This window comes from Corvus moneduloides, chromosome 1 (assembly GCF_009650955.1).
Source record: "Corvus moneduloides isolate bCorMon1 chromosome 1, bCorMon1.pri, whole genome shotgun sequence".
NCBI lineage: Eukaryota > Metazoa > Chordata > Aves > Passeriformes > Corvidae > Corvus > Corvus moneduloides.
Genome location: NC_045476.1, coordinates 40604108 through 40631715, shown reverse-complemented (window position 1 = coordinate 40631715; position 27608 = coordinate 40604108). Strand labels below are relative to the sequence as shown.

General features: G+C 38.9%; 1 protein-coding gene across 1 annotated transcript; it reads right to left on the bottom strand.

The window, feature by feature from the left end:
• Window positions 1–882: 882 nt before the first annotated feature.
• Window positions 883–26849, bottom strand: DYNC1LI1 (dynein cytoplasmic 1 light intermediate chain 1). The gene is made up of 13 exons (XM_032107429.1): window positions 26640–26849; window positions 26260–26333; window positions 15253–15369; window positions 13508–13738; window positions 10138–10307; window positions 8882–8975; window positions 7130–7265; window positions 6636–6747; window positions 5152–5211; window positions 4980–5024; window positions 4332–4452; window positions 4005–4163; window positions 883–1836 (listed from the first exon to the last, which is right to left on the bottom strand). The coding sequence occupies exons 1-13, from the start codon at window positions 26807–26809 to the stop codon at window positions 1724–1726; spliced, it is 1602 nt and encodes a 533-aa protein (XP_031963320.1). The 5' UTR covers window positions 26810–26849; the 3' UTR covers window positions 883–1723.
• Window positions 26850–27608: the final 759 nt, after the last annotated feature.

Genomic DNA, 27608 nt, shown 5'->3' with positions numbered 1-27608 from the left:
CCAAAAGGATGGAGGCAGGCTCTTCTTGGTGGTGCCAATCAACAGGACAAGAGGCAACAGCCAGAAACTAATGCACAGGAAGTTCCAGCTGAACATGAAAAGCTTCTTTACTGTGCAGACAATCACACACTGGAAGAGGTGGTCCAGAGAGGTTGTTGAGTCTCCCTCACTGGAGATATTCAAGAACCACCTGGACACAATCCTGTGCCACGTGCTCTAGGGTAGCCGTGCTCGCACAGGGGGGTTGGACCAGATGACCCCACTGTGATCCCTTCCAACCTGACCCATTTTGTGACTCTGCGAATTCACTAGAACCATTACAGAATGCAGGAACTGGGGAAGAAGAGTACCGCCATGTTCAAAATACAGAGACTTCCAGCTAATCAGAGAAAGTAATGTAGGACTTACTGATTTAAAAAACCAGAAAACCCGAACTCATTAAAGTGTCTTGGCAATCATTTGATCAGGATATACCTTTTACATTTCCTATTCTGAGGCTGTAAGTAGAAAGTAACCCCAAATTTCACAAAGAAAAAAGTGATGTTCAGCATTTGTATACTGAAAGCTTAAGTAAAGTCCTAACCTTGGTCAACTACTACTTAAACAACACACTGCAGCCAGCAGCAGGATCCTTAGTATAACTAGAGAGCTTTGAAAACACTGCAGCACAAACCACCCAAAGTCAGATAAGCTAGTTTCACTCCTAGGAACAAACACTGCAGACTTATCTCCTTCCAGAAACGATGTTTTAAGGGAGTTTAAATATCTGCCAGTGATGTTATTCACTGAGAGGTAAAAATATAAAAGCATGTTTTAAGATGTTTTACACCACATCCTTAGACTTAACTGTAAACGAACAAGAACACCATGGCTTCAATGAAAGTTATTTAAATTTGAATGCAGAGAATACTTTATTAACTGATTACAGTTTTGATGACCAATTTTAAACCGTAAGTAGTGTGGGAAACATAGTGGGGGACATTAAGGCTGAGCCATATATATAGACAAATCTGGATACTGATATTCTGTACATTTAACCTCTGCTTTTTCTTTATACATCTTTTATTCAGTGTCTGAAATTATTTAATAGAGGAGGAAAAACCAAAAAAAGCTGGCCACTTATTTAGTCTTATACCTGGAATGAAATTTTGCATGGGTTTTTGAATGCAGTGTAAATTTCAGTGGAGATCAAACAGATTTTTTTTTTAACCATACTCCCAATGGAGTGTTTAAGTATAACTGGAGTTTGTTGCTGTTACAGATTTGTGCAATTATTTTTCTCTTCCAAAAACGAGCAGTAGACCTCTTGTGTAAAGGTTAATCTATTTAAGATAATATTAAACTTACCTAACAGGTTGGGAAATCAATATAAATTAAGTGCCTGTGGTGTGTATCAGTTTTCCTGCTCTAAGCAACCCCTATCATTTAAGTGGACATACTTGCAATTTTACAGAATTAGACTGACTTTTCAACAAAACCCAGAAAAAAAAATTAATTTACTATTCTTGCACTGTGAGCAGTGCTCCTACACAATGTGATAACTGTTTTCCATTTGTACAACTCCCTTTTGTAAAGCTGGGCAACACATATGAAAGAAAGACAGACATCAATGGTTTGTGTTCTGAAAGATATTTCAGTTCTTTAGTTCCAGTCACTGAAGGAAGAGGCAGAGGCAAGTTTGAATTATCCCAGAAAACTGAACAATTGGTTTTATTTGGTGTCTTCAAGATGCTTCACCTTCTGTGGGAGATGTAGATGATGTAGGAGAGACCATTTCAGGTTTTCGTGAAATTCTGTCCAATTCTGCCTGAACATCTGTTAAAACTGGCTTCTGACCTACAAAATAAATGTGTATCATTCAGTCATGGTTATGAAAAGCCTATAGTGCCTTCACTTCTCAAATCAGACAAATCCTAGTAATTGTTACTGTGCACTTTGGGTGCAGAGTAAAGGTGTAAGCCCAAAACCCAAAAGAAACAGAAAGGAAACTGTAGAGAGAAAGTCATATCCTTTCCTATTTCCAATTTATCAAAGCAACTTCCATAATTATATATTAATTGTCAGTATACGAAGAGTTAAAGTAAAAAATACAGAAGACTATTGACTAGCAGTTATTACTACTTCTATACAATTTTCTGTAAAACTTGTATTTGAATGTAAAAATCAGGGGTTTCACCAAGCCCAGCAAAGTCAGTTTTGTGTACTTGGTCAGCAAAATATGACACCGCTGCTTATGGGTGCACACAGACCTGTAGATGGCAAATCTCTTTCTCTCCTCACCCACTTATCTCCTCCCTAACTTGGAATGGCACAAACATTTGTGCAGCCACACTCTAACCTAATTCAAGCCCAAAACACACCATTTCCCCCCACCCTTTTGCTCTTAATTCTTACTCCTCAGTCTAGGTTTCTATCCCACTGTAGCAAGAATGGAGGAGACAATACGGGAAAAGGCAGTGCAGTATTAAGACTCCAACGCCATGACAAGTGTGCACAGCATCTATAAAGAAATGTTCTGACACGTGTAGGTTGTAGCAGTGTCCCAGCATCCTTTCTGAAGATGCAAACTAACAGGAACTATCCATAAAGCTAATTTTGGCTATTGATGTACTTTGCTGCTCTTCATTTACTGAAAGATAATACTGTATCAGAATCAAAGCAGCTAATGTTCCAACTAATAAGCAGAGGAATTTCCCAAAGCTGCTGAGGAAAAAGTAATTTTAAAAATCCCAAATTACCATCTTAACAGACAATTCTCAGATTTGAAAAATGAGTGCCACAGATAGCTCTAAATACAAGACAGCAAACATTGAGGAAGGTGAAGAGGCCACATCTAAGCCAAATTTATTAGTATTTATGGTAATTCCTTGAAAACGTAGTCCTTTATGATATTAAACCAGCTATAACCCTAACCCTTCATTTGTCGCATATTAGGAAATTTCTGAGAACTGTTTCCTCCTTAATAATTAAATTCTGTCCTTGAAGTTTGTGCCACAGCCCCAGACAGAACACTTTTCTGGAGTGCTGTCTCTGTTTGCTTGGTGTCACCCAAACCTGCTGCTGGCCACTCCCCACAGGATTTTTCAGCGGGTGCTCTCTGTGCCTCATATTGCGTCAGCTGCATTTGTTTGAACAATGTCCATATGTTGTTCAAACTGGCACTGCTGACTTGGCCTACAAGCACATTAGGAAGCATTCAAACTTTGCTTAGCCAACTGAGTTTTGCACTTAGAAAAGGGAAGTGTGCGCAGGTGAAAAAAATTCTACACAACATCTACACAAAATGTTAGTGGGAAGTGCGAAGTACCAATGAAACACCAGCATTGTCCCCTAAGTGCAGCATTACTAACCTCTGGGGAAGCAGGAAGGAAAGGTGTCTGTGTATGCATGCTCTTAAGTAATACAGAAACATTTTAAATTGGAATAGCAAGAAATGCCAGTATAGTCCTGCATCTAGCTTTAGCACAGTCACTATTAAACATTTCTAGATTAATAATAATTATTAATCACCTCATATATACACCGCTGTCAAAAGAATATACGTAAGTATTTTTACAGGCTGTCACCAAACTCAAAGTACTCATCACATCAGAGCTAGAACACTAGTGAAAGAAAATTTAAAGCTATTTTAACAATGACAGTATTGTTAAAAAGAATCAACTTGAAATTCAGTCCCAACCTATTTAAATAAGATTAAAAGAGGCTTATGGCATAAGCCATTTTATTGGAATGATGGGAATAAAGGGAAAAAATGAGGAACTCATGTAGACACGATTCATGCTTAAACAACATGAAAATTTTTTCTTTGCTCCTCTGAAAGCCATAAAAAGGCAATACTAAAGTGCTGTGAAAACAAAAGCAAAAAACCCTATAGAATATAAAAGCACATATATATAGAGCATTCAGTTAAATAATAGCAGTGTTCATTCTCCTGATAAACCATACTAACAAGAACAATACATCACTCCATTTAGATTGAGTAGATTTTTTGTCATTAATCATACCTGACTTTTTTGCTGATGGTGGTAAATTGCTGCCAGCACCTCCAGTGCCACCTCCTCCTGGACTGCCACCAACACCACCAGGGCCACCAGGAGAACCAGTTTTCTTGCTCAGGAGACTATTGAAGAAGTTAGCCAGGACTCCTTCAGATGTAGCTCCAGCTACAAGGGGAAGAAGGAAAGAAAAACCACAACACAAAACCAACACAGATTTTCTAAGTAAATACTGATTTAGTGTATTAATCAATCTAAATAAGCATATTAAAGCACGCAGGCAAAGCAATTATTTTACTTCCCCAGCTGCATTTGTGTCCTCGTAAGAAAAGGTACCTTTCATATTGGGATCAATCTTTTTTGATCCAGTAGGGATAGGTGTAACACTGGCAACATTCGATGTCACAGATCTATTTGGTGTTCTAGGAGATCCACCAGGAACTCTCGGTGAGGCATCCTATTAAAATAAAACAGAAAAAACCAACCAGCAAACCCAAAGTGTAAGAATGCATGAAATTAGGCATTTTGTTACTTCTTACAGCTCCTAAGCTTTTGTGTTTTAAATGTAGTATTCTCATGCAACTGAAATGACACGTTCAGGTTTTGCTGATTGCGTAGAAGTTTTTTCACACTCGTAGAACATTGTTAAAACTATTAACTTCAGTGTAACTAAAGCATTAGACAAGCTTTTCATTTCATTCCAATGAGAAACTTGAAAATCCATCCATTACTCAGTAATGCCTCTGACCATAAATGCATTCTAACATACAAAAAGGAAAGCCACGACCTTTAGCCCTTGCTGTCAATACAAGCTGTGACTTGCTGCGAAGTGCCATAATTTTAGAGCACTATGAGACTTTAAATACTATCCAGTTTGAAACAATTAGATCAAACAGTATTTGACAGTGCAGACAAAAGCAGCCCTCTAAATATATAAAAGCTAATGATTTTCATGCGATGATATTTAAAAATTTTATTACTAACCACTGGCCTTCCTGCAGCAGTAGGTGGTTGTTTCGCCAACTGTGACTGCAGAAAACAAACATACACATGAAGTGTTTTAGATATTACAATGACTAAGAATACAACCCCAAATTTGTATTGGGAATGTTGTTAAATGAAACTCTTGTTGTTTGTTTTATAGACAGAAAGTTACCTGCTGCTTCATAAGAAACACTTGGTCATCCTCTGCTACAATTTCCTTTTCATGAACAAACTGCAATACAAAAACATGAGCATAATTCTGACTAAAAGAAAGAAAGGTATTTTCTTTTTTAGCTGCTGGTGAATATGACCAAAACATTCAATAATGAATACATATATAAAATACTATGATTGCTGCATATCACATTTTTCGTATTTAAGACTGCTGCCTCATGATTCCATTTAGGCCAAGTTAATTAGAAGTGAAATAGAATTACCATTAACTCCTTTGTCCTGTCAGGCATAAAGCTGTAGATACATTTGTAGAAAGACCCACTAAAAAGTTCATTTAATTGTTCAATAAAAAGAAATGAGCTAAATGGTTACAAGGCACATTCAGCAGCCTCAGATCAGTAAGAAGCATTCACGGACGCACACACTCTGCATCATGCCCCTGTCTCTTTTGATTAAGGCCTCACCTCAGTATTACTTTATAGGTAACTATGGCAAACATAACTCTTCACCTGTGTTGCATTACGCTGGTGTAGGAACTGGACACAGACATTGCAGATCCCAGTTCCATGCATCAAATCGCAAACACTCTCCTTCCAAATAAGCTCATCAAAAATTTTGCCCATCAAAAATTTTGCCAAGCAAGCATGGCAAATACCAATATCAAAGTTTATAAACCAGGTATGAAGTTTATAAGCATGCAAAAGGAAATATTGTCAATTATATTTTCCTTGGATACCTATTTAACATGTCTTGATATTTTCCCTAAAGATTGCAGAAAGGAGATAGTATTAGTTTTCTCTGCTAAAACAATTCGCACTTGAAAATAAGATCAGTCACAAAATTTTAGCTTTGTTAGAAAAAGCCATCAAAATATTTGCCTTCAATAACCTCTGTGTGCATGGGAGTCCACTGCTGCTGGCATTTTGTTCAAAAACCTCACATATGTTTACAGGTTGTTCTGTCAAGGCATTTTGTTAGATAGTACAGGGGAAAACACACTGAATATATGTAGAAGCTGTTTTCACATGTTTATTTTTGATTTTACCCTGTCTCAAGTTTCTTATTTTAAATACTCCAGAAGAAACAGAAAGCATTATGAAGTTATAAGCAACTCAGAGCAAAATGAAATGTTCTTAAAAAACACAAACTCAACCTGAGAAACAGGTAAATTACATTTAGGCTTTTCAATACCAAATATGTCTTAAAAGCAAAACAAGTGTATTTGTAGTCTTGAACAATGTAACAGCAGCAGAAAAAAAAGTGTAAGTTGAAGAAGAGCTATATAGAACAAAAATACATAATGATTTTTTTATTAACTAAAGAATAACTTTAAGAACAAAATAAGATTCCCCCCTCTCCCCCCATACAGTACATCACACTTACGATAAGCTGCGAGTATAGTCTCCATGAAAGAAAAACAATCAAAAAACTGACAGGCAAATAAGCAGCAAAGAAGTTAAATGCCAATACATCCTAGCTTACCTTTCTGACTGGTGGTTTTGTTATGATATCCTCAAAACTGTCATCTGCTTTTAGTGTCTGGAAGTTCTCATGCAATATTCCTATCTTCTTGTCATTATCCCAACCTGCAGGACTAGAGAAAGCATTATTTGGCTTAAAATTCTATTGCTACTCCGGGCTATTCTTGCATGCACTCCTGAATTGCACACAACTGAAAGCCAGGAAAACTGTCAGAGTGCCCATTCTCCTATGCAAACTGGTTATTGATCAGTACAAGGAGGTAGAGACTGGTTCACCATAATAGAGAAGAGGAAAATCTCTGGGCTTAACATTTCCCTTTGGAGCAGTGAGTGTTTGTAATCTTCACCCACTGGCACTCACCAAACTCCAACTCATGAGAGTATTACATGGAACTTTATAAAGCATAAACCAAAAAAGGCTCTAAATGCTGCTTTACAGTATTGCACAGATACATTCTGTAGTCACATACACGCGTAATAGTACAGATAACTTACATAAATACTGCATCTTTTTCCACAACAACAGCTGGAACATTGAAAGGAAATCCATACAACTTCTGGACTATATACTTATACACTAAATCAATGTTTTTGTTTTCTTTTACTGAAGTGTAAATAAGTGCTGCCCCATCTGAATAAACTTGTTAAAGGAAACTTAGTTCAGTGGCTAGTAAGAGATACTAAAGTAACCTTTCAACTATCAAAAAAGGGTCATCTACTTTGGAGAGTTTTGAAAGGGAATACAAAACCAAAGCAAAACAGGTCAAATAACTTCCAACACTTTCTTTTGAAATAAGCTATTAAGTAATTTAAATCAGTCTTTCTTTCTTTATTTGCTTTAGGCCAACTCAGCTACTGATTTTCAAGTAAAATAAAAACTCTTCCTGCTTTCAAAGCCCCCCAGCACCAATGGTTTCACTACGATGCCTTCAAAACAGCCTTCTGCTTTTAGTGAACAAAAATTTTCATGCCATATCCTTGTATCTTCTCATTACCCTACCCTGCAACCACTGCAGCATTAACGCTAGCAGTTTCAAAAATGCCAAAGATCTTCTACTTTCCCATCTGGGTTTTTTAATTAGGGGAACAAGCTCTTACATTATACAGTGATCTGCTTTTAAAGGAAATGAAGGCAAATGAGTTTACTGTATATCAGTAACTAAAATACCAAGAGAGTGCTTAGTATTCGAGCATGGTTCAGTATCAAATTAACACATTTTATGCACAGGATTAATAAAAGAGTAATTTTTACTTCGGGATTATAAAAACACCAACTCCCCAATTTATTTCTAAATGCCTCCAATTCAACTCCTAGGAGAAAGTTATATAATGGGGTCTGACTCCTATTCAAAGAAGTTTAGAATGGAATTTCAAGTTGTATATGGCCTATGCAATCATGAAGGCTAATCCCTACTAATATTCCTATTCTTCCTCTAAACACAAGAGTTATTACAATTACCCATAATTCCATTTTGAAAAATTAGGTCTTGGAAGCCCTTTGAAGGAATTGCCATTTCAACTGAGGTCTCTGGCTCTTGAACTAATTTTTCCATCTGTCATCTCCTGTCCCTCCAATAGCATTTAAGCTTCCCTTTACCACAGCTCAAATGATGACACAATGTAGGCATGTTACTGGCATCTAAAATCTAGATCTCAGCATATCTAGCTGACTAAACAACACTAGACAGTATTTTATACACTTCTTCTAAAAAAATGAAGCTTACAAATAGCACAGCAACAGCTTCTGTGCACTCTCTCTGTACCAATACAAGAGACGTCAGAGGCCCTTGCCTATACCAATTCACACTGCTTTCCTTCCCTCATAACCTCATCCTGTGGAATTACTGAGCATGGAGGAAACTGCATATTTGGGACAAAGTGAATAACATGCCTTATGTGCATCTGGAGCAAGATCATACTTAAATGAATTATCTTGTTGTTATTTTAGGGAGCTTGTCAGCTAAGATGTGCTGTTCTGCGAACTGACTCCTAAATATGGACATGGAGGCAATAAAGAAATTCATGGTAGGGGGACATGCTAGAAACTCTTTAAAAAAAAAAGGTAAGAGAAACCAGAAAAGTTTAATTCAACACTGCCCACAAAGGTAGCTGAGGCAAACTGCCAGCTACAGTACAAGAGTTGCACGCTACTTTGGTACAGATGCAAATATCCTTTTAAGCTTGTCATAATTAATATAAACATTGAATTGAGTAATTATATCATCTTTATGATGTGCTAAAGGATACATTGTAAGCAAAACCGTCTGATATGTGACTGAATAAAGTCAAAGTGTTCGTCTCTGTAGTCATGCTCTTTTTCCAGAACACTGATGGCATCACACTGTCAAAATAAACACAAAATTAATATACTGCTTTCAGTCACCTGCTAAAATAGCAGTGCTTCTACACACTCAGTTCACAAGGGGAAGGGGAAATGGAGTGGGGTGGGGTAGTGCAGAGGAAAACAAAAACCTGCTAAGATAGTTTAGAAGCACAATTGAACTTTTTTGGTCTTAATAATATATAACTGGATGTACATGCACTGAGGTCAGCACTAACTTCAGAGTTCAAGTGACTGGAACTTTTAATTTACTCTCCCTCCTCACTCCAATGCAATAACTCAAAATCTCTGTTGAAAACTTACCACTAAATGATATAATTATTTTCTACCCAAATTTTTTTACACACTGGCATTAAAAGACAGTGTTTTTAATTCAGTTACTAACTAGCTCTTTGAAAAGGGAGGCAAAAGCAAGGAATGTGAAAGCAGAAGAAGAAAAAAGGTGTGGGGGTGGAGAAAAGAATAGCAGGAAACTAGCAGGTGGGAAAAAAAAGTGCTGTTCAAATGAGAGGGTTAGCCTTCCAGAGAAGGAACAGCATATGTGTCAAAAGGTTTATGCCTTCCCTGCAGGCCAGCAGAGGCTGCAGATGCAGTATGCTTAATGCCAATGAGAACTGAGGAGCCGGGGGGGAAAAAATAACAAAATCAGATAAAAAACAGCCACAGGACAACCATTGTTCTCTTTAAATTCAGAATATGGTTACATATCTAACAGAAATCAAAACAGATCCCATAAACACCTTAAGAACTGATGAAAGTTACTAGTGCAGCACTTCACTGACTACAACTCCCAAAGAAGTTCATCTTCAGAAAAATATCAGAAATATTAAAAAAAACCTTAACACTATTTTCAGAATATGGAGAACTGTGGAAATCAAGGAGAATTCTAGTTGCTTATTGGCTAGCTCATTTCTGTGAGCAAAACCAGGTCTGAGGTATTTGTCAACTCCTTGAAAACTGGTAGAACTAAAGGAAAAGCTAATTCCAAAATAACATTAAATAATGGGTTCCAGAAGATAACCAACCTTCAATATTAAACACTTTAAAAGAGTTCTTAAGTGAGGTATTCAGAATAACTTAATAACTGTGTGCTTCCCACCCCAATCCACAATTGACAGTTATTTAAGTAAAATATGCAAAAAACCTAAAACGTGAAACAAACCTTTGTACAAACTACTACTACTGGAATGCCTAAGTTACATGTTAGTGTATCTGCACCCAGGGGTAAAATCACACTGTCATCTTTGTCTTCCTGCAATGAAGTATTTCTTCTCTGTGGAGAAGCTGGAAAATCCTCGCCTGGTTCTATATACTCCTGGAAGTCTCTTACCACTGAAAGTAAAAAAAGTTACATTAAAACATCAACTGGTTTATTATTTCAACAATGATTTCCACTGCCATTGATCTCTAGCACTGTTGATGGTATAGTACTTCTGCATCCTGGTGTTGAAAAAACGGAGCATGCACCTAGTCCTGGCTAGCTGTTGGCTCTGTCCAGCACAAGGGAGAACTAGGAAGTCTGAGATCTGCTGGATCAGCAGCTAGAAGAACATGATCAGATAAAACTGTCCATAAGGACAACATGAAACCATTTTTATTCTATCATTGTGAAGCCACTAGGCAGTTGCTACTAAGGATTACTGTTTGATCTGTTTCCTAAAGGACATAAGTTTCCTTCCATTCTTCTTGGCAAAGTTAATGGAACAGTTTGTCAGAATAAACAGAATTAAGCCTTACACAAACTGCTTAGCTGCTACTGTATACCAGGTTTTACCTACAGACCCTTTGTCCACACTTTACTCTCTGTACAGTGACTCAATAGCAGTAACAACAAAAAATAATAGAATACACAAACACTAGTTTAAACTAGCTTTATAACTAGTTAATAGCATATTAAATATTCGGTATGCTTTAAAATTATCAGATATTACTTTAAAATGTAGCAAGCAGGGTAAGTTACATTCTAACTTTCTTTTTTTCTAATTCTTGTTGCAAGTCTTTGTCATGTTCCGCTGCACACACCCAAGCCTCTAATTACATGGTCACTTAGTATCCCTGCAGTCAGGGATGCAATGTGAGGCATAAAATGCCTGTGTCTTTCACATCACACGCCCTGTTCCACACAGCAGAAACAAGGCTCTACCAAACCAAACTACTGCCTACTATTTCATGAGTAGAACATTCTGATTCAGCGAAAGAAGTCAGGCAGCAAGGCAGCTCAGCTGCATCATGCACAGGGGCAGTGAACTACACCAGAACATCCTTGCTTGTGTGTTAATCCACTGCTACCTTCACTAAACTGACTGAAGCCCTTTGAGTTCATACTTAGAAAAGCATCTGTGCAATTACCAGAGCAAGACTCATTTCAATGCCCTAGAGGAAAAATTATATTAGGTCAAGATTATTCAATCTTTCTGCAGATCTTGGAGTTCACAATAACAAAAAGCACATGCACAGGTTATCATGACAAATTGTCAAGCCAGGCTCTAACTCAAGGAATGCTGCTACTTCAATTCTAGTCCGAAGAGCTTCTGAGACCCTCCCAAATTAACTGAATGTATTTGAAACCCAGAATTCTCACCGTGATACGCCACTCTACAGCATCTTTCCTGTACAGTATCCTGCCTGTTCTGGGATAATTGCATAAATCATCCAGTGGATTCCTAAAATTTCCACTGTATGATCATAACATACTAAACTTAATGTAAATAGGGAAAGCAGTAAAAAGGAGGATTGATTTAGTATATGACAGCTCCAAAACTGTGGAATAAAAACTCAAGTCTTCCTTAGAAACACAATTTCGTTGAACACAGATTAATTCAGTAAAGAGGAAGAGCTATTTCAACCCTTCACACACATCTGTTACGTATCCCCAAATGCCTTTCTGTACCAGTTTTAGTCCTCCCAGGGTGTTTTTGAGTGGAGTTAAGCTGCTAGAACTGAAGACAAACACAGCAACATACCTCCAGAAAACTACACATGCAAACTCTCAGTAGAATTCAGTCCTGGTAGCTAGTTAAACCAGCTCTCAGGACCACTGAGCCTAACACAAGAATCTAGTAGGATCCGGTAGCCAAAAGTCAGGCAAGCAATGTTACCTCCTCCTTTTGGCAGTGTCAAGCTCCTGCCCGCCTAGCAATGCATGAAATCACATCACAACAGCATCAAAACAAGAACCAGCTCCCAGTCACGTCTGGATTGTGTCCTCTGTTACATCCAGTGTTCAGACTACTTATATCTGTAAGAATTAGACCAGATGATAGAAAACCAAAACAGACAAAACTAAATGGAGTAGCACTTTTTTTCTTGACTCATTTCATTGCTTACATTTTCTGGATTTTGTAGATTTTCTCTATTCTGTTCACTCAGTCAGTAAAGAAGCCAAACTATCAGCTGTACACCTTTGATAACGTAGACACTGTATCCATACTTTCATCCCACAAAATCCTATCCTGAAAGTGTTTGAGGGAATGCTTAATACACATGCACTAACATCCAAAACCAAACTGAAAAACACATCCAAGAGAGCTCAGCTCCTCCCACCTAAACAACTTCATGTGGATGATACGGTTCTCAAGGATACTTCCCTTAGAAGAATCTCTCTCTTAAAGGGACAAACAAAACAACTAATATTCCCCTCGCCTCCTTCCAGAGTATCTACAACTGTCACCTTACATTCCACTTCATCACAGCACAGCTACAACCTGCATTTCTAAATTAGCATAAGCACTCATTGCTTAAGAATGTACCAGTTAGAGTGCATCTTCAGACTTAAAAAGAAAGTTTAATCATGCTGTTTGATCTCAACACACAGCTTTCTCAAATGCTCTTCCTTTCACCGAGAGATGAATGGGAAAAACTCAAATTCTACTACCCAAAGGGGAATACAAAGGGTTGCTCAGAAGTAATATGGAGCTATAATGGGAGTTCAGTCAGTCAGTTTAAGAAATCCTGCAAAATCTTTGTGTTCTGCATGTTCAAAACTAAAAAGACAAGACACTGACAGAGCAACAAACACATAGTTCTGTTAACATTAATAATAATTAGGATAAAACTCTTCAAGTGGAAAGGGCCCAGACATGGCCATGCTGCCATGAATCCTCTCAATATTTACCACTTTTGGTAGGCACAGAACAGGTCCTTGATTCTCTAATTGGCTAACTACAGGAACAGTTAAGAAGCTGGTGTAGTGATCTGCCTTTAAACAAATAAATTAAAAATTGAATGCTTAGAAGTTTGGGTTTTTTTGCTTGGTGAATCTTATCTAGAAAAATACATAAGAAGTAAGACTGTCATTTCAGTTGTGTTCATTCTGAAAGTTTTTTTTTCCCCCTACATTGTTATTCTGTTAGAAAGAAGTACTAGTACTGTTCATTTAGCTACTTGAGACTTATCTGAAGCCAGACTTGCTTGGTAAGTTCTAATTTTAAATAACACTTCCAAAGAATGAAAGACTGCAATGGAGAGATTAAATGGTGCAGGAAGCATTAAGCATATTTAAATGGATTCCCATGTATTTGCAGAATACTCACACTTTTGCTCCATTTCTTTCATTTCTTCAGGAGGAATTTTTAACTTGTCAATGTGTTCTCTTACAACACTTGCCCATTTTTGTAAAGAATCCAGTGCAGTCCAAGGTCTAGACATGTCTACTACCAACATAACTAGAGTGTCCTTTAGAGAGCTTGCCTCCATTGCAAATTTAAGAAGACCTTTGTGATATAGGTCACCATCCAAAATCCATACATTACATCTTGTTTGGTCTACAAAAAAAAGGAAGAACATTTAATGAGATTTACTTGAAACACACCACTACATAATGGCTATTGAATGTTTTTTGGACATGTAAAACGCAAGGAAGAAAGCAAATGATGTTTTATCAGTCCATTGAACATACATAATGACACAGTGAACTGCAGCTTGTGGGGAGACAAGCTCCTCCTCATTCAAACCCTAATGTGTAATGGCTGATAACTTAACATCTTTAATACATTATCTGAAAGGGAGGGTCCAGAGAGAGCATTCAACATTTCCAAAATAGTTGTTCACCATTTTTGAGCAAGATGTAACTTAGAAGAGTAGAACAGGGTGATGTAACTTAGAAGATTTAACTTAGAAGAGTAGAACAGGGTGAACTTAGCTGTCTTTTTGTGGCTCTTGGCCTGCTCACCTCTCAAAGATTGCCATCTCCCCTTCAAAACTCCATGTGACATACCTAGATAACTCTTAAGAGTATACAATGTACCTTGTCCACTCAAAAACCTGAAGAACTGCAAGGTTTTAATGATTAACAGACTGGTACTCTTCCAATTTGCAAAAGGACAATCACCATACAAATAGACCACCCCACTGTTTTTCCCCCCCAAAAATATCACACTACTACAAATTCACCAAAACTTGTGCAGTAAAGGAAGAGCTGTCGATTCAAAATTAGTAGGCTTGATATAGTTACATTTATCCTTCAGGTAAATTTTTATTACTTGTTACAGAAGCTCTGAGAAAGACATTTAAATCAAACTCCCAATTTTCTTGAATACGGTTTCAAGTCAACTTTGAGACCAATACCCAGACAGGAATTTCAGGAAAGCAGGTGATTTCAGAAAAAAAAAAAAAAAAAAAAGGGCCTGGTTGTCTTTCTACATGTTTGGGATTTTTTTTATAGTATACACAAGAATTTCCATTTTTCTCAAAGCTTCCAGTATATCCTTATTCACACCTCATAACTCCAGGTACTGGGATATTAAACAGGATCTTAAACATACTTTTTCCTTTCTAGCCATACCTGCACCCAAGTTTTTGGGTTTTCTTGTTTGCTTTTTAGATCTCCTTCACCATTGTGCACAATTTCCTACCCATCAATCCATGACAATAGTCTTGCAGATTGTGTGCCAGCAAGACAAAGGTTTCTCTGTAGGTTTAGGATAACTACTTGCCACAGTAATTGAAATGGAAGATAGAAGCCTGGGCACCTTCTCCTCTAGGCCTGAGGAATACACATCTATTCAGAATGTTGCAGCTAAGTCTGCTTCCCTGGTCTTTTCTTTTTAGCTTTTTCTTTTGACAGGTTCCTCTCCTCCTCTACCACTTAAGTGGTCATTCACTATATCTACTGAAGAAATTACACAGACAAACTTCCTTATGATACAAATCACTTCTGGCATAGGCTGGACTCCTGCATACTATAAAGACAGAAGAACATCCCAGTCATTTCAAATATCACACTACTGAACCGTTGCTTTCAAACTGGTTTAACATATTGTTACAGATACAAACTCACCATCTCGGTCTTCATCATGCACATTTAAATACAAGTACTCCATTCCTCTTCCTTTTTTGTACTCCTCTATTCCTTGAATTTTTCCTATTAAGCTAGTTTTCCCTGCTCCATCTTCACCTGGAGAGACAGAAGTAAGAAACCACTCAGTCTTTAATCACAGTTACATATTAAAAACCACCTGGGGCAAGAAGAAAACCATATCCTAGCAGGGTGACTGAGCTCACTGGAGTTTTGAAATACAGCAGGTTTTGCCAAAACCATCCATTCTAAGTGCATGTCTCAGCTTCAAATATTTTTTCTACTTATTGATAAATGCAATTATGCCACTAACTATGCTACCTGAAATAGGCTGTTAGACCCATCTTTAAAAGGATATGCTACGGAGTAGTTAAACACCTCAAACAATTTCAGTCTTTCAGCTACAACCAAAGTAGTAACAAAGTTTTTCTAAAGTAGAATTCAATTCAGAGTAAGCTCCTCTTACAATTCAGAACTCTCTCATTTCAAACAGCACACTGAGTAAGGCAAATCTGTTACCTCAGCTTTTATGTATTGGTTTCTTTGACTATTTTCTCCGTTACAGGTCTCAAGAAACCTTAAAAAGAAGTGACAAATAGTAAACCCACTGCCTTAAAATACATGTGTCTGTTTGGATAGCACAGAGAGACAAGCTTGCAATCCAGATCCATTCACTCCTATTCTCTCCCCTCCAAAGGGATCTTGGATAACCACTGAACCTTACAGCATATGCACACTGTAAACACCTCGACTACTGTCAGAGACCCTTCGTGAAAAACTTCATTTGTAGTCATAGGTCTCAGAGTTGGAAAACTTCGTGTGCAGTTTTTCCAGTTCAAAAGAGTAATCAAGCTGAATTTGCACACAAAGCAAATCATTGGTTTTTTCTCTAATTTGCAGTACGATGAGTATGTAACAGACATTAGAAAATTCTTGAAACTCACTCACAGCTTATAAAATCAAGGTTAATTCCAGGTCCCTAAGAAGCACTTTATCAATTTTGTGTCAAACAAAACATTTTTTTCCCAAGTCTCTCCTAGTGAGGGAGAGTCTAAACACTTGCTTTTAATCACATAACAAAGACAAGAGTTCAATAATTTTTACTGCTAAACACAACGAAGTTTTCCCTTTAAAGAGACCATGATCTTATAGATGTCACTATGGCTACATTAAAAACACTATAGCTATAACTACTGGAAAGAACAGAAATATCATACTTTGATAGACTGATTTTGAATTTGCTTAATATATCATCCTCAAGACTGCCACATGAAGTCTTCAATTTAGAGGATAACTTTATTTTCATATTTCACTAATGCTGGAAAACATGAGTGCTTACTCTAAGGCGTCCAGGGAATTTTACTCAGTGGAATGAAAAGGCTACTTTAAATGAAACATATTTTGAGAGAGAGAAATAAGACCAGAACTGAAGTTTAAAGTCTAGTTAAGCATAGACAAGTTAAATGAAAAATTAAGTTGTATCACTGTAACTTTTTCATAATTTAAGGGTTCATTTCTGAGCTCCTATGTTAAATCAAGATGTACATGAGCAAACAATTACAGCTAGTTTTAAATAACCATTGGAAAGTAGCACTATCTTCTAGTCATACATCAAGCTTTTCCTCTTGTAAGAATATCTTTTGAATAATTCTGATGAAGTGAAGAATTCAAGCTTCATCACCACTGATGAATTACAATTCCTCCTCTGCCCTCACCTCTGTACTTATCCAAGCTTCTTAAAATTGTCATCTACAAATAACTGAGAAGACTTTACTAGCTGCTGCTCTGACATGTTATGAAGCTGCTTTAACCTCTGCCAAAAATGTCTGTATGATTCATTGTGCTATTTTACTTTTCTGAATTGGCAGCTTCAATTAATTTGTGCCAGCAGAAGGCTCAACAGGTAAGACAAATCAAAATCTGTTATTCCTTTTAATGAGGGGTTGCACTTAAGAGCTTTCTGAGTTTCTCAGAACAGCTGACTTCCAGATAAGTTCTTTTGCATACTAGAGTTTGATTCACACAGGTGACAATAAAGATTTCAACTTGCTTGAATTTGGGAAACTTTAGTATCTCCTGTGAAGTGTATCTTCCAGTTCTTAAAGTAGCTACATCAAGTCTAAAAAACACCTGCTGTTGTAAAAAGTTCTGCACTTGATAAAAGATACACTGAAACAGTCTAAACTAAAACATGCTTACACAGATGCTAATATCTAGACAACTATTGTTACAAAGTGCTTATGCTATGCAATATAGGCAAACTTGAAATATACATCCCATAAGCCCCTTACTTGTCATGGCTCTGTGTTACGTCATTTCCTCTCCACCCCTGTATTTCCAAAAGCCTAAAATAAATTGGAGTTCAATACTGTTAAATTAATAGCTTATGGCAAAATAAGAACTGGAATTTTATTTTCCCCTGTACACTGAAAGAAGTTTTACCAGTAGAGCACAAGACAAGTTGATTTGATGTAAAATTAGTACCTCTGGACACATATGCACACACAGTAGTAATTTCAGCTTTCCATCACAGAACTACTTGAATTTAATCTGTTCCATGAAGAAGCCTTCTACTCTCTTCTCCTTAGCAAATATTCACCCATTTCAAAACATCAGGATCAGGCAGGTGGATGGCTGACATACATAACAGTGCTGTACAAGTTACTGCATGCAGAGAGCAACGCTCATCTTTCACTAGGGAAAGCCAGAATGACGCATCAGTGAAGTCTGAAGTTAGTAATACGTAAACCAACTAGTTTACAAACAGTATGACCTACTTGCAAGGGTACAAGATAGCTGCCTAGCCAAATGTGCCCTATTCCATAGGAGAACCAGACTTCTTGACATATTTAAGCCAAATTAGAGTCAGTATTATTTAAAAAGCTGTGAGGAAGTAAAAACAGGACTATCGTTTACGACACAAGGACCTCCTCCTTTTTGCTCAAACAATTGATCGTAAAAAGTGAGGAAAAGATAACTGTCTTGGCCAAGAGAACACAGAATTGTAACAGAGTAGTTTGGGTTGGAAGGGACCTTTAAGGGTCAGCTAGTCCAACCCCACATTAGTGTAACCCAACATGCTAAGACTTGAGGTTTCATCTACCTCTACTTTCTATGTGTAGTATGTTGCGCACACCTTTTGAAATCATGACAATTGCAAATGTATTTGTATCCATGTTTTTGTTTTTTCCCAACCTGAAGTCTTCAATAAAAACCACTTGAAAAGTCAAGACACTTTGAATATACTGAGTTATGCTAGGAAAGAGCAATAGCAGATTTTTGCTTTGTAGCTACTCTTCAGCAAGAATATCAAAACAAAATCTTAAACCAGTGTTTATCTAAAACTCCTAGGTAATTATTAGAAATCTCGTTATCAAATTAATTCTAAGTGCTAACTTTAAGAGTTCTCAAAACTCAAACATTTTATTGTAATGCCTTTAGTGTGTTCAGAATCTTCTCTCCCCCTAAGAGGAGAGGGAAATAGATGTGAGGAAATTAAAGTCTATTAGCTGTTGGAGGTTTGATGGACAATGCACAACATATTAATACAATTAGCATTAATTGCTACCTGGGACATACATAAAAGTATATATGTTTAGAAAAAACGTCAATCACAATACATATATATACACACAATATATGGCTTTTCAAATTACAAACTTTAACACATTTAACATATTTACCTTTTTTTGTTTGTCTCTGGATATCTCTATAGTATACAAAAAAGTAATGCTGCTTAGTTTCAGACAAAAGGAAAATTTCATATTCCCTAGGTTCCAACATCACTGCGCATTAATATTATGAAACAGAACTTTTTTTCAAGTGCTACTGAAGCAATATATAAAAAAGAGCCTTATGCATCTTCAAAAAGAATTATCATCATCCTCCACTTTATTTCAGAATTTTAAGATGGAAAATCCTGTAGCTTCTTCTTTATTTCCAACTGTGGGATAACCAAATTAACAACTGACTTCCATATATAAGCTCATGGAGCAAAACATCTCTGACATAGCATTTTTGATAGAGTATTTCAACGTAGAATAAAAATCAGGTAGATTTCGCAACCTTCTTTTGGAAATAACATAAAAAGGCCTCCTTTTCCAGCGTAAATACTAAAGAACAAAAGTTCTCCATTATACCAAACTGCACTCACACATTAATACAACAGTGAGGAAACAGAAGTGATGTTTCTAGCAAGCAGTGCTATGCAGCAAAGCTGAACACGAGTAAAAGAGAAACGACAGATTTAATTTTGCACAAAAGTCAGGCTAGGAAGCAATTGAAACAAAGCCAAACCAATATGCTTACACACAGTATTTCACTGTCTTGTTAACAAAATGGGAAGTCTTATACTTAACTAAACAAACGCTGTTGCATTTTTATCCACACACTGCTACTATTTCACTCCTTTGAAGAGCTTGAGTTTGGGGTTGTGAAAGCTCCTCTGTCCAAGGTGCTACTCTGTCCACAAAACAGATTTTGACAACATCCTTCTTGTTGCTGCCCCCAAACATACAGGAAACTGTAATAATAGAAACCCTTTTCCCAGCCTCCTCCCTTCTCAGTACTCCAGGCAAAAAGCATGTTTACTGAGCAGAAAATCAAGATTCACTACATGATCTGCCACAATGCAGAATTTAGCAGAATGGTCATCCCCAGACAGGAAGGGTGGGGCAATGAGGTGAATGAATCTCCTTCTGCAAATGCAGGCCAACAGGCACTTATCTATGTCCTGCTACATCAGCTGTTAAGCCATAAACCATTACATTAGAGAGGACTTAGGCTCTCTGTTAAGAGAACTTTGAACTTTTCAAACTTTCAATTAACATTTTGAAATTCAAATTATTTACTACTCATGCTATTTCCACATTTCTTTCAGTTTAGAAAATGAAAACAGAAGTAGAATTTCACTGGTCCTATAACAAGACATTTCTTACTTGTCACAGAAATGTGTACATGGAAGAGCAATCAATGTGTTATCTCCAGAACAGACATGAGCTTTGACTGCCTGTTTAAATTGTTTCTCCATTGTAAAGTGTCCAGTGTGTTTAAAATATGTCAAGGCAAAGAAGAAAGAAGTAAACATTTCTTTTGTGTCATCAATATTGGTAGCTTGCCCCACTTCGATCCACGACTCTGATTTTTTTTCAACAGTTCTTTGAAAAACCCTGGATGCCCTTACTTGTTTGTAATCTATAATCCTAGTGTTTCCTTGATGGGAGTTTTTCTTTAGCATTTTAAACCCATCAATTAAAATTCAGGTTGATATGGGAATTCTACAACTCATCTCTAAAAGAACGTGTTCAAACAAGGCCAAGCAAAACTAGAAGTAATGGTCCTAATTAACATCTTCTGCACACCGCCAAGAATACTTTCATGAATTAGCTTTATACTTTTTATAATGCAAAAGACAGCGTCTGGGTAGAACAATTCAGAACATCTAGTATCTGTAACATAAAAATATTGAATATTTTTATTAATAGAAAAAAATCTATCTTGCTTAAATATGATAGAATAAAGCCATCAAGTCTAAACATGAGTTATTGAGTGGGGTTAAGATGCCTTCCCAGAATCCCAGAGCAATCACTATTCCACACCACATGGAACGCCTGAACCTGATATAGTGGTATAGAGACATAATGATCTTCCTACTAGAACCAAGCACATGTGTACTATGACTATTTTCAAGATAAAATACTTGTCACAAGCTAATAACTGCCTTTTCTACAGCTGCATATTAGTGAAAGAGGCTTGTTTACACATTCTATACTAATTGAAGAATGTCTTTTACAGAACAAGACCAAAATAATCAGAGTAAGCCAAATTTAGTTCCCTTACAGAGAAATAAGAACAAAATTAATTATGCTGATGAGAGCTTTCTCTACAATCCCTCAAACCAATATGGAACTTCACAAGAAGTAGGCCATAACAAGACTACAAATAACTTGTCACTAAATTTTCATTTACTCATTGAGTAAAAATTTTCTTCTCCTCCAAGTTTGTTTTACTCTGCCAGGTAAGTCTTTCCCCTCACACACAATTCACACAGTATATTTGTGGCACTGAAAAATTAAATAACTTCTCTGAGGAGCACCTTAATTGCACTTCTGCCTTTCAACATGACAGAAAGCAGATTGCAGACAACTCTTCCAGCAAATCTTTTGCCATCTCCTGCACCACAAGAATACACGGCCTGACTGTGGAAACAGGTACAGCAGTAAGCGTTACCTGTGCTTGGAGAGACCCGCAGTCAGAGAAAGGCAAATATTGCAGAGACTTCTACAGTGACTATGGACAGTATCCACTCCTGCCTCAATCCGTCTCCTTTAACACAGCAGGAAGTTGTCTCGTGTATTTTATCCAGGTTCACTACCAAAATAGAATAATCCCATGTTACTATCCACAGGACACCTTTCTTGGTACTCCTGCCACTAACCTGCCTGGAGAACACAGCAGCACAATTCCTTTCACTGTTCTTCACCTTTGGAGCTATTTCTGAGATAGATCCAGTAACCAGCACTTCTGACAATGAAGAGACTAACTTAAATAAATGCAATTCAACAATTTCAGAACTTTCCACGCTGTTCTAAGTGACTTCTACTACACAGCATCCATGTAATTCTGGATTTTTGGCAGGGTATTATAGCAGGAAGGACACAACAAAGAAGTACTACTTAATTCCAAAAAAATGTATCTACAAAACAAGCAATTAGAATTTTATCTAGGTCAATGCCCCATCAAAACAATTGACACTTTAGAAGCATAACTCTGCTGACCTAAATGCAATTTGACTACATTTGGGAGGCTTTCATTGCCTGCAGAAGGTGAATTAGTTGCAAGAAGAGAATGAAAAGAAACCCTCTGAGTTAACTTCTGCAGTACTCATGAATTTAAAATATTGGAGATTAATAATATTGTATGTATGAATATATATGGCGGTATGAACAAGTAGTATTTTATCAGTTTCAATGATTAAATTATAACAATGAAGCTGTCAGCTATTTGAACAGGAAAAAATAAAATGGAAAACTAATTTTTATAGTGTTCAGTACAAATTTAATTAAGCAGTTTTTACATCCTCATGAAAATTTGCTGTATCAAAACTTAATTTTCAAGTTCTTTATATTCAACAGGTGCACTAGAAGAAAGCAGCAAGCTAAGATATGAAGATATATTGGGAATGGCTGTTATAGCAGAAAAGCGTACCTCACAGAAAAGTGTACCTCTAAATTAGCTGTAGATTGTGCTTCTTCCCAAGCATCCTGGACAGGAGCACAGCTCCAAGATTCAAACAAACAGGCCTAGCCCTGGGAAGTGAGATGTGCGGGATAAAGAGAAAATGTGGACACGAGGCAGTTAAATTCCCACTGCCCTTTAAACTCAAAGCTTTTATCATCAAGTGGAGTAAAATGCATAAAAAACCCAAACCCATTAGTGATTCAGTAGAAGCATTACTGGGCAATACAGACACAGAGGGACATACGAGTGTCTCCGGATGGTTTGAAACTGTAAAAATTGTAGGCAAAGAATATATTGTGCTTCAGAGACACAGCAATGTATGAAATACAAAGCCAGACAGAAAACAACTATTCAATTCACTTGCCAGCTGGGAGCCTGTGTTCTGGTGCATCCTGGAATGACTTTGAACATTACTGCTTGAATGCATGCTGCAGTTTATTGGATAAATGATTAGTTCAGGTCTCTGAATCCAAGCCTTCACACATTCTACAGCACTGTGGATTCCATCCATAATCTGCAGTGGTGAGTTGTCAGCTGCCCCCCTCTACTCCACTCGCTGATATATCAGAAGGGGAATGAACAAGAGAGCTCCCAGTTATACACATCAGTTTTCTCATCATAAAAACCATCTCCTGTGATCAACTACCTTTATTACACAAGTGAGCAGAAAACAGTCCAGGAGAAGAAGAAAAAAAAAAAAAAAAGAAAAAATGAAGCAAGAGGAACAAAAACACACTGCTTTTGCTATCTGCAAAAAGTAGCTAGAAATGTCAATGAGAGCACCTGACTTCCTTAAGAAGGCATGTACATTTTACATTTTCTCCTGGTATAGTCTGCTAAACAAGATAACTGTAGCCACTATGACAAAACAGCCTAGGAATCAGAGCATAAGGGACTTACAGTAAAGTTTAGAAAGGCCTGTGCTTTTATTTGTTCATACAAGAACAGAAAGATAAGAAGCTTTCATGCCACATGCGGTACAAATCAGAGCTTAAACTTTAAAGAAAAATAGTTATTGAAAAAATGTCTGCAAGTGAAACAACTTTGGAGAAGTAAAACTGTAAGACAATTAATTTTGGGCTGATTTTGAGCAAATTATTACCAACATCATATGTTAACCTTCACTTCACAAAACTATGTGCCATATCTAGAGATTAACATTTGGCATTACAATCTCCTTTAGTTATGTCTATGTTAACTCCAACTGCTCTCCAGGTTCTTAAAAATGAGATGTTAACACAGCTAAAAATAAATACTGAAATAACAGAATTAGCATGCCAGACACAGACAGGTTCCCAGAACAACTAGGCATACAACTATATGCACTATTTGAAAAATATAAACGCTGTAGGCAAATTAGAAAACCTGTCCTAGCAAACAAAAGAACACTACATGGTGGGTTTTTCCAGTTGGTTTTTCTGGGTGGGGCCATGAGATGTAGGAGGCTTAAGGATTTTTTTTTAATGCAGTTTGTATTGAAAATAAGCACTCATTTGTTACTATCAATCATGTTTCATCTGGCAAGTTTTGACCAATATGACTGTTTCTACAGCAAGTATTTGCCTGCCACAAATTGAGTGAAAACCATCAAGATACTGGTCAGCTTTACACCTTTTGCTTAAAAGTACTGAAAGTATAAAGAAGCTGGAAATAATCATGGCAAGAAGTGATCTGTGTTGTAACAGAAGTTAGTACAAAACTATCTAAAGAAACAAAGCTTGAACATAGAGGAAATGTGAGATAACAGAGAAACTGCAAACACACAGCTCAAGAATCCAAACAGACAGAACTTCACATACTGAATCTGTCCAATATAGAATACATAAGACCTCTCCTTTTCTTGTGCCAGTGTGCTTCAGGAGCAGCATCATGACTTACAAGTCAACAAAGATTAGGTATTCTCATAAAAAACATGGCTGTGGTCCTCACTGGCCAGTCCTCAGATCTGATGTTCTTTTTCCTAAATACATGCCAAGTTTAGGGTTTTTTCCCCCCTGGTCCCTGAAGGACCAAGGCCTTCTAGAAGACACAATTTCTAAGCAAGAATTGGAATTTCTTCTATGAATCTGCACATTTTTCAAAAAATGCATCAGTCAAATAAAGGAAAAAAGGTATTACATTCAGTCATTCTATAAGCTGCACATAAATGGTAAAAAAAAAAAAAAATTATATACAACAGGTTGAATAGCAAAGTGAGCATTTGGAAACAATCTATGATACGCTTTCTAGCTCTGCAGGAAGCAGTCTCCAGTTACTGAGCACTAAGGATTACCTGACTACGAAGAGAGAGGAAAAACAAAGAGTGTAATCTTCTTGACAAGGATCACAGCTTGAAGAAGAATCTTCCAACTTCAACAAGGACAATCATCCAATTTAGTTTCAAACTGTCACATAAAAAGCTGTCAATTGTTATGAAACCTTTCCGTTGTTTAATATCACTGCAACTTCCAATCTCAATATCCTACTTAATTACATAACATACAAAGCAACAAATTAAAGGGTAGTAAGTCTTGTAAGAGCTTCAGAAGACCATCCTATCATCCTTGCAGTTTTCTCCTTCTCAGTCAGTTTTAAGTAACCACTCAGCTTATCAAAACAGGAAGAAAAGGATCACAGTGATTGCTTTAGGATTATGGAAAGGAAAAAAAAGCCTAACTCGAAAAACCTCAAGAGGGTATAAACCACAAGACTACGCAGAACCATAGTGTGCACAGAGTCTGCATTAATGTCTTTGATGAGTTTTAACCCTGTTTTCAAATATTAACATGGCTCTTTCTGGGGACAGAGAGGTTGGCAAAAGGAGTGGAAGCGGCAGCTAGTTCTAAATCCATACACTTGGATTCATTATGTTGCCTACTGGTAATAGTATTTAATAGTCTTTCAGAAAAAACCAAACAAGCAAAAAACCCCCAAAAAACAAGAAACCCACCACACTAATAATAATAGCAATAATATATTCATACACACACACTTGAGAGCATCCATTTCTCTCTCTCCTCTAGGAAGCTTTTGATTTTGACGTATCATTTTCCTTCTTTCCCTCAACAGTGAATTGCAGCTGGGTGTCTCATTACCGCCCTATCAAAGTCCCCTTCCGCACCTCTCACCTTGTCGAGGGCCAGGCTGGACTAAGGCCCTGGGTGGAGATCCCGGGGCGGCAGCGCTGCCGCTGGTGCCGCCACGCTGGGTGCGAGTGGGCAGAGCCCGCACGCCCATAGGGCCCTCCCCGCCCTCCGGCCCGCAGGCAGCACCGTCATTGATGCCGCTCGGGCCACGGAAGCAGTTTTTGTGCCCGCATGACACACCGCAAGCGCCGGCAAGCGGCACCGCCGGCTCCAGCGAGGGAGGGCTCGGGAGCCGCACGTCCCCCTAAGCCAACGCTCACGGGGGAGACAGACAATAAAAGCTCCCCATCCAAGCATTCTCCAGCTATGGAGCCAGGGTGGGGGAAGGACCGTGAGGGTATTATGGCGAGGTACCTACGATGAGGGGCGTCTCTAAAGCATCTGTGGACACTGCATCTCCAAAATGAAGCAAAGCCATGCAAGGGAGGAAGCGGGAGGGTTAAGACAGCGCCTTGCCACCGATCACCCCTCCCTTCCCTTGGGGCTCTAAAGAAGGGAAGCTCCAGGCGCCCAAGAGAGGGCTCAGGAGCCAGCCTGTGTGCGGCGGGGATGGGAGAAGGATCGGGATGCTTTCCTCAGCCAGTGTGCGGAGGGGAAGGCAGAAGGATCAGGATGCTTTCCTCACCCAGCAAGAGGACGTTCTTCCCCGAAGGCAGCTTAGAGCGGGAGCGCGTGGACACCTCGCTGAGGATGCAGGACCTGGCGCGGAGAGACGACAGCGCTTAGGAAGGGTCTCCCGCTTCCTCCCGGTCCCCACCCTCGCCATCTCCTGGGGATGGGGGGGAGAGGGGGGGCTACGGCATGAGGGGCGGGGGGCAGGGTAGGAGCTGCCACTGCCAAGGGGAGGTGCCCCCCCCCCCCCGCTCAGTGACTGAGAGGGACTGAGCGCCAGCGGGGGGATTATCCAGCCCCCTTCCCCTCGCCCCCCCGCAGGGCACCGAGGCGCTCCGAGGGCGGCGGCGGCGGCCAGCGCGCCTGGGTCCGCGGGGCGGGGCGGGCACTCACCAGAGGTTCTGCCCATCGTCCTCATCGCCGCCCGCCCGCAGCTCCGCGTTGTTGTTGTTGGCCGTGGCCGCAGAGGCGGCAGAGGAAGCAGAGGAAAAGCCGGCAGCCGAGCCAAGCCCGGAAGAAGAAGAGGAGCCGAAAGAGCCGGCTCTCCCCACCACCGCCGCCATCTTCGCTGCTGCCTCCTCCTCCCTCCCCTGCCCCGCCACCTCCCCGGGACGCGGAGCGGGCGGCGGCGCCGCGGCGCCGGCGGGGACCCGGATGTTGGGGGGGCGGGGGCGGGGCCGGGGCGGGGGCACCGGCACGGCCGCTCCCCTCAGCCTCCTCCCGCAGCCGCCCCGCGCATCAGCGAGCGGCTCTCGGCTCGGCTGGGCTGCCTCCAAAGTCGCCTTCCTGTGCGAGGTGTTGCTGTGGGCAGGGGGCTGCGCTGTGCCGCTTGCTCCCCGGGTAGCCCCAGCCCTGAAGGAAGCGCCTCGCATCCAAGAGAAGTAAGTGCGGCTCAAGGGCAAGATGTGCCTTTTGGGGAGGACAGGGTGGTCATCCTATCCAAGAGGCCTCGTTAATTGGTCTTCGCTCACGAGTATCGCTTGAGAACTCGGAAAGGATGGGTCACATCACCATCATTTGAGCAGCTCGGCTGTGGCTGGAAGTTCCAGAAGAAGCAAGCAAGCGTGCCAGCCCTCTCTTTATATGTTTCCTAGGGTAACACATGAATGGCTGTAAATTCTGTAAGAGTTCAGTGGGTGAGTTTTGTCCCTTCAGCGGAACTCAGGGAAAACCTAACACAGGGGACGTTTCCTTGTGTCCTCTCTTTCAAACAAAGGATGCACGTTCCCAGAGACTGGGTATACGGAAAGGTATTGGCTGTATTAGCGACTTACGTGTGCCAGCAGTTTGTACTTTTATTTTTCTTGCTGCTGTGTTGATTTTATTTTTCCTGGAAAACATTAATTTTAAGTAGTATTTTTA